The sequence below is a fragment of the Felis catus genome, chromosome A3, assembly GCF_018350175.1.
Source record: "Felis catus isolate Fca126 chromosome A3, F.catus_Fca126_mat1.0, whole genome shotgun sequence".
Classification (NCBI taxonomy): Eukaryota; Metazoa; Chordata; class Mammalia; order Carnivora; family Felidae; genus Felis; species Felis catus.
This window is the reverse complement of record NC_058370.1, coordinates 17,512,679-17,525,021: the sequence shown is the minus strand read 5'-3', so window position 1 is coordinate 17,525,021 and position 12,343 is coordinate 17,512,679. Positions and strand designations below refer to the sequence as shown.

The window sequence follows — 12,343 nt, the reverse complement described above, 5'->3', positions numbered from 1 at the left end:
ACTTGCTTCGGAGATTCTCAGGCTGAGTCACAACAGCCTTGATATGTGGAACAGAACTCTGGCCAGTCTGCAGGCTGCTACTCCTCTAGGCGCTGGAACAGATCCAAAGCAGCCAAATCATGAGAAATTCACTACTGCCTTAGCCTGTCTTAGATCAGGGCACAGTGGCATCCTGAGTGACAGGTGTTATGACAGGGGCCTCATATTTTGTACAAAGACATTAACTTACTTCCAGCTACACTGCTGAATACAAGCCTGGACTTAACCAGCCAAGTAGGCATTTGCCGGCGAGCAGAGGATAAACCATCTACCTCCCAATATTTCCTGAAATATAGATGAGGGAGACAGTATTTCTAGTGGTTTCCTTAAAGGAATAGCTACTGAATCTTTTCACTCACCACCTATATTTAAAGTATCCCAGGACGGAGATGGATTTAGCAGAGAATTGGGGACCTTTGTCATATTGCATTGCCCACGCCCACCCCTCCCTCTTCGACCACCTCCCCAAACTACTCTTGCACAGAGCACCATTATAGGAAACAAGCCTGAGAAAGTCACTTGTGTGCCCTCAATAAGGCTGTGGTGGAGAACGGTGTTCCTTATATCACACATTGTTTTCTTTATGAGGACTCCTGGGAACAATTCCTATCCGGCTTCTGTGTGAACGAGTTAGAATTTTCCCGAGAAATTGGTTTGTGTTTATCTTGTGGACACCGTGAACTGTATGTCTGACAAGTTATTCCGTTGGCGGCTGTGGTACTGGGGCCTCCAATTGTGACCCACCAGTAAGCCACAGATGTGGAGAAACGCAGTTTTAACATTATGACCAGCTCCAAGGTCTTCTTTTCCTATCTTGTGTCACCTCACTTTTAATTTATGCTATCTTGTCATGCTTTATGTCCCACTGTAAGCCACCTGAAAAACATTCTGTGACTTAAGATTTGGTTTACATTGAAAAGCAGGTATATGAGGTGTGGAAGAGCTCCGCACCATATGTTTCTATTTTCTTCAAAACTTCTATTACATTCTAACACCCTTCCACTGACAAACCCAAGATTTAGGACGTGCAACTCAGAAATGTAGCAATTATGATCATAAAATAATTGGAAAAGCTAAATAAAGGTGCTGAGAATACTGTGATTGTTCCTTTTCAGTCTCCTGACCCAACTGGGACAATACCATTGAAATGACAAAGCTGCTTGAGAGCCTGATGCACCTTAACACAAATTACAATTGAAAGAGTAAATAGCATTAAGTACTTAAGTGACACATGGAAGTTTATAAGGATTCTTGGGGTCTGCAGGCAGCCCAAGGAAACAGGAGGTTCAGGCACCACTGTTATTTTCATTCTACTGCACTAAGGAACAAGAAAGAACTGTTAGCTCCTAGAGGTGCAATTTCACCCAGGGATTTTCCAAACTGTGGGAGATAGGTTCAAATCCAAGAAGAGAAGCAATGCTATCAAATCCCATCAAAGTGTGCAGAGATGATTCCGAATGGGCTAGGGACCAACATTCACGCTAAGTCAACCTGAAGACATGATGGAGATCTTTCAATAAATGAAGGTGGAGGTAACTGGAGTTAGTTTCTTCTAAACAACATTCCTGTTTCCTTGGAGCTTGAGCTGTGCTCTCCAGTAACACTTTCTGCAATGTTGCAAATGTTCTGTCTCTGCTCGTCCAACATGGTGGCCACCAGATGCATGTGGCTACTGTGCACTTGAAATGTGACTAGTTTAACTGGACTTCTAAGTTCTGAATTTTATTTATTTTGATTAATTTAAATGTAAATAGCTGTTTTAACAGGGTTCTAGGATACAAGATCAATATACAAAAGTCAATTGTATTTCTATACACTAGCAGTGAAAAGTCAGAAATTGAGATCTTTTTAGACCAAAAAGGATAAGTCTGACCAAAAAAAAATGTGTAAGACCTATACACTGAAAATTGTAAGACCTTGCTGAGTGAAATCACTATAGATCTTCAATAAATGAAGAAATATACCATGTTCATACTCACAAAAGTCATTATTGCTAAGATGTCAGTTCTCTCCAAAAGTGATTTATAGATTCAATGCAATCAATCCCCATCATAATCCCAACAGGCTTTTTTTGTAGAAGTTGACAAAGTGATTCTAAAAGTCCTATGGTAATGCAAAAGACCTGGAATAGCCAGAATCACTCTGAAAATGAAACACAACTGGAGGACTAACAATACCTGGTTTCAAAACGCATTATAAGGCTTACAGTAACCAAGTCAGTGGGACAGTGGTATAGACAAAGAGATCAGTGGAACAGAAGAGCCCAGGAAGAGCCCCACACATATGTGGATGAAAGCAGTACAGCAAAGAATGTTCTTTTCAACTAATGATGCCACAACAACTGAGGTATCCAAATGCGTGCGTGCGCGCGCACACACACACACACACACAAACTTTGATGCATACCTCACACCATATGCAAAATTAAACTGGATCACAGACTTAAATGTAAAAGCTAAAACTATAAAATTTCTAGAAGAAAACAAAAAAAAAAAATCATTGTGACCTGGGGTTAGGCAAAGATCATCATTTCATAGAAATGATGCCAGAAAAGATCCAAAAAAGAAAAAAAATGATAAATTTGATTTCATCTGAACTTATTTTTTTTAATGTTTTTTAAACATTTATTCTTTTTGACAGAGACAGAGCACAAGCAGGGGAGGGAGAGACAGAGAGGAAGACACAGAATCTGAAGAAGGCTCCAGGCTCTGAGATGTCAGCACAGAGCTCAACACGGGGCTCGAACCCACGAGATCATGACCTGAGGCCGAAGTCAGACACTCAAACCGACTGAGCCACCCAGGCACCCCTGATTTCATCTGAATTTAAAAACTATTCCTCCAGTGCTACTGTTAAGAGAATAGAAAGACAAGCCACACATAGAAAACATTTGCAAACCATGTATCTGACAAAGAATTTGTATTCTGCATATAGAAAGAACTACCAAAATGCAATAATAAGCAAACAAACCAATAATAAGTGAGCACAATACTTAAATGGGCACTGCACCAAAGAAGACATACAAATGGAAGCAAATGGGCACATGAAGAGATGTTCAACATTCTTAGTCATGAGGGAAAGGAAAACTAGAATCACAGTGAAGTAACACTACACACTTATTCAAATGGCTAAAACCAAAAAGACTGATCATACCAAGTGGTGGTAAGGATATTGGTAAGCAACTATAGCTCCCATACACTGCTGATGGGAGTGAATATGACCCAGCCATTCCACTTCTACCCAAGAGAAATGGAAGCATATGCCCCTAAGTCCATTCAAGTCATGAATGTTCACAGCAACTTATTTTGAAATAACCAGTATTTGAACAACCCACATGTCATCAACAGATGAATATATAAAGCAACTATGGTATCCTCACACAATGGAATATTACTCCAGAAAGAAAAGTTTTTAAATAAATTATATACATACACAATATCAGAGATGAATCTCAAAATAATTATGTTGAGTGAAAAAAGAGTACATACTGTGTGACTCCCTTTATAGAAAATTCTAGAACATGTAAATTAATATACACTTGACCCTTCAACAATGTGGGTTAGTAGCATTGAACCCCTACACATACAAAAATCCATGTATAACTTTTGTCTCCCCCAAAACTAAACTTCTAATAGCCTACGTTGACCAGAAACTTCACTGATAAAATAGCCAATAAACACATGTTCTGTATGCTATATTATAGACTGCATTCCTACAATAAAGGAAACTAGAGAAAAGAAAATCATAAGGAGGTGAAAATACACTTAAAATACTATACTGTATTTATCGGAAAAAAATCCATGTATAATTGAACCCACCCAGTTCAAACCCATATAGTTTCAGAATCAACTGTTTAGTGACAAAACGTGGATCAGTGATTGCCTGGAGACAGATAAGAGTGAAGAAGGCAGAAAGCAGGGATTACAAATGGGAACGAGAAAACTTTGAGCATGATGGCCATGTCTAGTACCTTGATTGTGATCAAAGTTTCACATATATACACACATGTGAAAATGTATTAAACTACACACTTCAAATTCTGTATCTCCATTATACCTCAATGAATCTGTTTAAAATAAAAAATAAAACAGGGGCACCGGGGTGGCTCAGTAGGTTGAGCATCCTACTTCAGCTCAGGTAATGATCCCATGGTTTGTGAGCTCGAGCCCTGTGTGGGGCTCTGCACTGATAGCATGGAGCCTGCTTCGAATCCTCTGCCCCTGTCTCTCTGTCCCTCCCCTGCCGGCACGTGATCTCTCAAAAATAAACATTTAAAAATAAATAAATATAAAATAAAAAACAAAACCAAAATATGTTCAACAGCCGCATGTGCCTGGTGGCTACTCACTGAACAGCAGTTTGACTCTCTGTGCTGCCTTAGCCCTTGGTATTTCTACATCAGCATCCGTGGGAGTATCTCTGATGCTGTAACAATCTGTGTCTAATTCTAGGTCCCATCCTTTCCCCTACCTCCACTAAAAGAGATTCTCTTTTATCTTGCTTTGAAAGTAAGGCTAACGAGCAGACCTACAAGTGGGACAGATTCAAACTCAGAACAAATTTCCAGCAGACGTTCCTGATGGGCTCATTCAGCCAAAGAAGAGATGGCGTTGCTCATTTAGTGAAATATTCTGGTAAAGGGTGATTTTATAAGACTTCACCAGAAGGCTGTGGAGGAACAAATAGGAATCTGGTGGACCACTGAGTAGCAGCTAGGTTCCCTCCACCCAAGATTTTAGGATTCCACATACCCAGAATCTAAAGGACTGAGTTTGTCTTAGCCCTGTGTCTCTGGGCTTAATGGACAAAGTCTGTTAGAGGCCAGCTTAGAAAGGTCATAGTTGCAAATTCTAGTTCTGTCACTTTTATGTTTGTGGTATCGCCTTCTTCTGTAAAATGGGTATCCTGGTGCCCACAAAACAGAATTAGAGTTAAGATCTAACAAGATCATGGATGCAGAGTATCATCTAAGGAGCAGAGGTAAATAAAAAATATCCCCTCCTCTCACCCACCAAGCCCTTCGTCACAGCACACACTTTCTTCCCTTACCAAGGGATGGGCACGTGTACACAGGGGGCCACTCCCATTCTTACCTGGAGCCAAAGTTTGTCATGCTGAGACCACTTCCCACCAGCGATGCACTGAAACGTGGCATTCTGCCCCACATTCACCTCGACATTCTGGAGCCGCAGAAAGTGAGGTGCTTTTCCTAGGAGAGAAACCAAACAGCATATGAGGACTCAATTCAACAGCCTGTGCCACTTCCCCATCCGTGGATGGCCATGCAAGATGAGCGATCAGCAGGGTGGAACCTGCACCTAGAAAGTGGCCTGGTGCAATAAGGAGATACTGCTGTTTGATCACTTACTATGAGTCAGCTACTGTTTGTTCTCAGAGTTTTACAGGATCACCTCGCTTAAACCTCACCAATACCCTGAGATGAGTAGTATCTCATTTCACAGATCAGAAAATTAAGGCTCTGAGGGGTTATAGTTTGGCACAGAGAGCCAGAAAGTGAGGGAGCTAAGACATGAATCCAGGTCTCTGAGAGCTTCAAAATCCTTAATATTAGCTTCTGGGCAATACTGGCATGTTTGGAAGAAGAAAATGGAGGTGGGCACATGGAGAGGATTCAGCATAGAAAATTCCTCCCTGTAGCCTGAGTGAGCAAAATGAAGAAAGCTTAAGCAAAGCACTTTGAGCCTGAGACCCAGGTGCCTGGCCTTGGTGATGGCATTGATGATGCACATCACAGGGAGGGCAGAGCAAAGGAGGGACACAGGTGGAGGAGAAAAACAGTAGTCATCATTCACGACTGCTAAGCAGTCGGTGCTGTGTGCCATGTGCACACATAGTAACTCACTGAACTGAAAGCAGTTGGTGGTGGATCATCTTCGTCTTATAGTGAGTGAACTGAGGCACCAAGAACTCAAGAAACAAGCAGAGTCTACACTCTTAACTCTGAGCTAGAGTGTCTCCTAAGGATGGGAGGGAGGTGGGTCATTTACTCTGGGGACTCGGCATAACAGGAAAAGGGACTTTCAAATGAAACTCACAGGGTCTGTGAGCAATCAATTCCAGAATTAAGCAGTTTTATGTTGGGCTAATGGATTCATCTCTTTCCTTGTTTGAGGAGTCAGGTTCTTTGCCTATTTGAACTCTCCAAAGATGAGTGGGCTGATAACCAATGTCTAGAAGTATAATTTCGTCACTGAGGCACAAAGGTGCCAAGGATCCCATTGGGGGGCCTGGGTGGCTCCGTTGGTCAAGCATCCAACTCTTGGTTTTGGCTCAGGTCGTGATCTCATGGTTCATGGGATTGAGCCCCATGTTGGGCTCTGTGCTGCATGGAGCCTGCTTGGGATTCTCTCTCTCCCTCTCCGCTCCCCCTCCTCTCTCTCCCTCAAAACAAACTTTTTAAAAAAGTGCCAAGGACCCCCTAACACATCAACCAAATCAGTGATAAACTGGACATCAACTACCCCACAATGGGACCAAATGAACAGTTGTTAAGAGGATCAAGAAGGTTCAACAAGGGCCTTTGGCCATCTTTTCAGAGAGAGTCAAATACCCAGAGAGACAAATAATAACAATCATGTCACTTATCTAAAGCTTCTATAATGGCAGGCACTGTGATAAATGCTTTACGTGTTTCATCTAATTTAACTTTGTAACATTCCTATAAAGCAGACATTATTATTTCCCTCTCAGAGGCAGAAATCAAAGCCCAACAAGTTTAATTTGCCCAAAGCTACGTAGCGTTAATAAGAGACAGAAACAGAATTAAGTCCAAATTTTGGCCCCAAAGTCAACATTTAACTAGCGTGATGTCCACCTTCCTGGGCAATGAGAAGTCCACAGTGTCACCCGGACCCCAGAGACCAGAGGCAGGGCTTGCAGGCCAGGCTGTGCTGACTCTCTAGGTTCCTCTCATTGCTCCCAAATATCTTATCACAAGTGATCCCCACCCCCCTTCCTTGACATTTGTCCCCACAGCCTTCATGCTACACACTACCTGCTCCACCAGCCTGTGTCACCAGGTATAGAGCTCAGCAAAACCCAAACCCCTCGGCATGAAGAGGCAGACTTGCTGTGTGAAAACACACACCTTCTGCTCGGGCTTCTAAACAAATGACAACAGCTCAGAGACCCCCTCGGGCCACCCTCAGGACCCCACTGCTAAAGTGGTGTCAAAAATTGAAGGCCCAGGAAGACCTGTCTTTGTGGGCTTCTCAGAATTGAAGATTCCTGCATCTAGTCAACCTGACAAATGTCATGCTGCTTTGATTGTCTGAAATTGTTTCCTTTTTGCTTTCCTGTATAATTTTGTCAAGTTATTTTTGGAACTATCAGTTCAAGTCGATTCTTCAAGTGGGACTGAGAGTAAACCTGGTAAGCCCATTTATGCCACAGGTTTAAAGGGAAAGGAACATCCACTCTGCGCAGGGAGGGAGAAGAGCCTTAACTCCAATGTTGGGAGGCTCTGTGCTGGGTTTTACAAAGGGATGTCTCTCCATGCCCTTGGGGACATTGGGCAAATGGTTTAACGTCTGGGACTTCTGCAATCAGAAATGGATCTTCTCTGGATCAATGTCCCCTGCTTGCTTCTGACTCCCAGCTTCTCGGCAGAAAACCTTTTGTCTGGATTTCTTCGTCTTCAATCCCTCTTCCTGCTTCCCTTCTAGGTTTAATGGTAGAGAGTTCAAAGGCTTAATAGCCCCTAGTGTTAATATTCTGGTTAAACACTGATGGTTTATGGCAGATGTTGAACCCACACACCTACAGGAGCCACTTACATAAATGAATGAAGTAGCTCAGTCATAAAACCAAACAAAAACAAAACACCACCTCCTTGCCCCATCATTCACTTCCCTACTTTTGACAGAGTCTTGAGTAAAGATTTCTCTCTACGTAAGAACAACAACGTTACACACACAATAATAATGGGTATCTGACACCAGCCTCAGCACTAAGGAGGCAATAAGGAGTGGAGGGGACTAAGGAAAATGGATAAAGCTCCACGACCCCTTAAAAGGAGGCAGCTGTTACTTAAATCCAGCAGATGAAGGCCATTCCAGAGTACTTGGCTGACAGCAGCCAAGTGTCCAGTTTGTCAACCCAAGTAAGAAATCCAGGTTTTCTGTGACATCTCTCATTCTAAAATCTTGGCTGAATTTTGGAGGCACCTGGGTGGCTCAGTCAGTTAAGCATCCGACCCTTGATTTCAGCTCAGGTCATGATCTCACAGTTGTGAGATCAATCCCCATGGCAAGGCAACCCACACTCAGCATGGAGCCTGCTTGAGATATATTCATTCATTCATTCATTCTCTCTCTCTCTCTCTCTCTCTCTCTCTCTCTCTCTCTCTCTCCCCCCTTCTCCCTAGCTTGTGCTCTCTCTAAAACATATATATATATATATATATATATATATATGCTCTAATGTATATATAATCTATTAGGAATTCATATATATATGTATATATATATGAACATACATATATATATGAACATACATATATATATGAATATCTATATATATGAATATCTATCTATATATATGAATATCTATCTATATATATGAATATCTACATATATATGAATTCCATTCAAACACCCTGCAGACCTAACAAAACACATCTGGAGGCCTGCTCCTCTGGGTGTGGTCTCTGTTATAAGGCTCCAGCTAAGTCATCCAGAATCATTCCCACTGGCTGGTTCTGCCTTTGTCTGGCCCCATGAATGCAGGCAGCATGCTGCAGATCACATGACTGCTAGTCGCCGATCAAGGTTCCTGACACAGGAGCTTATCAAGAACACCTTCCTCCCTGCTTAGCGCTCTCTCTACATGCCCTTACTCTGGTGTCTGCTCTTTGAGCCCGGGCCTCATCCCTACCTCACAACAAAAGTCTCTGAGGATCCTCCTCATGTTGGGGACCTGTTCAGGCCACTTCTCTGAGCTCCTGGCCTCTCTGACCCCTCTTCTCCACCCCCTCTCCCCTGACCACAGTCCACTTCTGAGGCCTATGCTCTCTCAACTGTTATCCCCCCCACCATCTACAGCTCTGAGAAAAGAATTTATCCTGCCAGCTTCAACTTACCAAACACATTTGTCCTTGGGGCCCAGGTCGGCCTCCAGCTTGTGGTTTTAAACACTCTACCCTCACTCCCCACTGAGACCCAGCAACCCCAAAGTGGGATCCTGCTGAATGGGGTTAACAGAAAACTAGCTATGCATTTGGGGCAAAATGCCTTGATGCTGGTGACATTTAAACTCCTGCAGATGTCAGTGCAACATCCAAAGACATATTATTGTGCCCTTTCTCTCGCTCTTTAAGCCTGACGGTCCTCAGTAGGAAGCCACGCAATTGAGGAGAAAGAGCAGTACACATATTAGAAATGTGGTACAGACACTCCATGGGCTCAGTGACATGGCCCCAGAAGGTTGTGATGAGAAGGAAAAAAAAGTCTAAAAAATTCCAAAAGTCAACTTGGGAACTAGAAACTTAGAAACCCGGTGGAAAATTGTGCTGACATTTATTATATGTGGTTGCCACTGCGGTGGCCACCCTGCTAAGGGCTAACGCTGAGAAATGACAGCAGAGGGGGACTATGGCTAAAACACTTTTATAATAACACAAAAATGTTAAATGGGCTATAAAATATAGACGAGAGGTTTCAGTTTGTAAGAGAAAATAATTTCCTTTGAGTATTACGCCTCTGTGTCGGTCACTGTTTTGGAAGCTGCGAGGCAATCATTCAAAGTCATAACTTCAGCTCAGATCGATCGAGACTACAATTGCAAATCAGGCACTAACCCCTTGGAACTTTTGGAATATCTCGTGGAATCGCCTATTGATAAGCACTGACCTGATGTTAATAGAAAAAATGTTTTGGAGGACAGAAGTGGAGAATGACAAGGCCTAGGAGAATGTATATTTCTCCATATAGTTAAAATTTTAACAACCGTAAGCAAAGTCATAAATGCATTAATATGAAAGCTTCAGAGGGAAAGAAGCACTGTCAACCCAAAGGACAGTTCAGAAGCCTCTAGCAGTCTGCATGACTCATGATCCCATGAGCAGCCCCCAAGGACGCATGCATGGTGGGAACACTGGAAGGCATCACTCAGGCTCCACCTTTGATAGACCTACACCAGCCTAGCCTGCACCAGCCAGTTGTGTAAGCTGGAAATCCAGGAGTGCACCATTTCTGATGCCTCTGCCTCCCGAACTAATCTATCAAATGGGACCAGCTGACTCTACCTCCTAAATGTTATCTCTGATCCGTCCACCTCTCTCCCTGTTTCTTTACAGCACTGGTGACCATCTGTTATGGGCTAAATTGTGTCTCCTCCGCCTCCCAAATTCATTCTTTCTCTCTTTCTCTCTTTCTCTCTCTCTCTCTCTCTCTCTTTCTTTTGAGAGAGAGAACGAATGAGAGAACACGCACATGAGCCGGAGAGGGGCAGAGAAACAGGGAGAGAGAGAATCCCAAGTAAGGTCTGCATTAACAGCACAGATAATGGGGCTCGAACTCATAAAGCATGAGATGATGACCTGAGCTGAAATCAGAAGCCAGATGCTCAACTGACTGAGCCACCCAGGCGCCCCTCCTCCCTCAAATTCTTATGTTGAAGCCCTACTGCTCAACACCTCAGACTGTGACCGTATTTGGAGATGGGGCTTCTAGGGCAGACCTTAATCTAATCTATCCGGTGTCCTGATAAGCAGAGAAAATCTGGACACACTGAGATGTATCATGAGCATGTGTGCACAGAGGAAAGCCCATGTGAGAACACAGTTAGCAAAGGAGAGAGGCCTCAGGAATAACCAACCCCGCCATCTCCATCTCAGAACTGCGGGCAAATAAATTTCTGCTTTTTAAGCCGCCCTAGACTGTGGGGTTTTGCATGGGAGCCCTTAGCAAACTAATTTACACTCTGTTGTAGATCACATAATTGCCGATTTCATTTCCAGTGTTTTCAGTCCCAGTGGAAGGGCAGAGAGTGAATGAGGGCAGAAAGTTACTCCCATCCACCCAGCGCAGTGCCTGTCCTGGAGTATACACTCAGGAAGCATATGCTGCATGATGAATGGACATCTCTCCACCAGCCTGGTCCGGGCCATTACCACGTCTTCCGTGATTCCAGAACTTTCCCCCTGATAGGTCTCCTCACTTCTCTACTCCCCTTCAACTTGTTCTCCACAGAGTAGCCAAAGTGATCTTGTAACACTTAGATCAAATCAATCCCTAGGATAAATCCCTCCACTGGCTCCTTTTTGCTCTTAGATTAAAACCTAACCTCATCAGGACTCTCAGGGGCTTGAGTGGTCAGGCCTCAGCCTCCCTCCCACTTTCATCCACATCTACGCTCCCTACACTCTCGGTGTTCTGGCAGCATCTGCGGATTCCCAGTGCAGGACATGTGCACTTACTGTTTCCAATGCCTGGCATGCCCCCCTCCCTAGATCACTACACAGGGGACTCCCGTCTCAGCTCAGACCACATGTGCATAGACACCTCCCCTGCCCCTTAGACTCTAAGGACTCCCCCCTCATGCCAGCCACTCACATTTATTATATTCCCAGCACTATCACTATCTGAAATTATATTCATTACTATTTAAGATTACTTATTTAGTAGCTTTCCTCCCTATGCAAGTCTGCTAAGTTAACACCACGGAGACAAGGATCTAACCAACTTGATCATTTAAGTATCCCCTGTGTCCAGCACAAATTCCTGACACATAGCTAATGCACAAATAATTTACTTACTGAAAGGAAGTATGAATAAAAAGCTGGAGTAGATGTAGACTGAGCAGAGAACTCAACCAGGGGCTTTTGCGAGGTACCATTCACCTCCACACAACTCAGGAGCTATGGATAGACCCCTGAGGACTATATGCACTGCCAGTATTTATACATATAATTAAGTGGAATTTTTCCAATTCCAGACACTATTGCAGTGTCCTCACATTTTGACTTCTGGGAAGTTTAAGCTTAAGGTGCCTAAGCATCAAGGCTGAATTCCGTGTTGCACTCACATTACAAAGGAACACAGCCAGAGTCACGTCTTTCTGAGTTATATCCCATGGCCCATTTGCTGGGTAACTGGCTCTCAGCAATTCCATAACCACGCAATCCACATTCCTCAGCAGGAGGAATATGAGGCTGTCAGGAGAATCCTAAATTCAGGAGCATCCCCAAGGAGGGGGAGAACTCCAAAGGGGGGGGGCATGAGACTTTAGGGTGGGGAGCATCAAACACCCTCCAGAGAACCCTCTCCCATAGAGATTTCTCAGA

General features: G+C 43.5%; 1 protein-coding gene across 14 annotated transcripts in view; it reads right to left on the bottom strand.

Moving 5' to 3' along the window:
• The window catches only part of PTPRT (protein tyrosine phosphatase receptor type T), a 1,064,810-nt gene that overhangs the window by 685,427 nt on the left and 367,040 nt on the right, over positions 1-12,343 (bottom strand). For all 14 annotated transcript variants that reach the window (XM_023251232.2, XM_023251237.2, XM_023251233.2 and 11 more), the window contains exon 5: positions 5,133-5,248. In XM_023251232.2, coding sequence (XP_023107000.1) covers positions 5,133-5,248 — 116 coding nt within the window. The remainder of the gene's footprint in view (positions 1-5,132; positions 5,249-12,343) is intronic.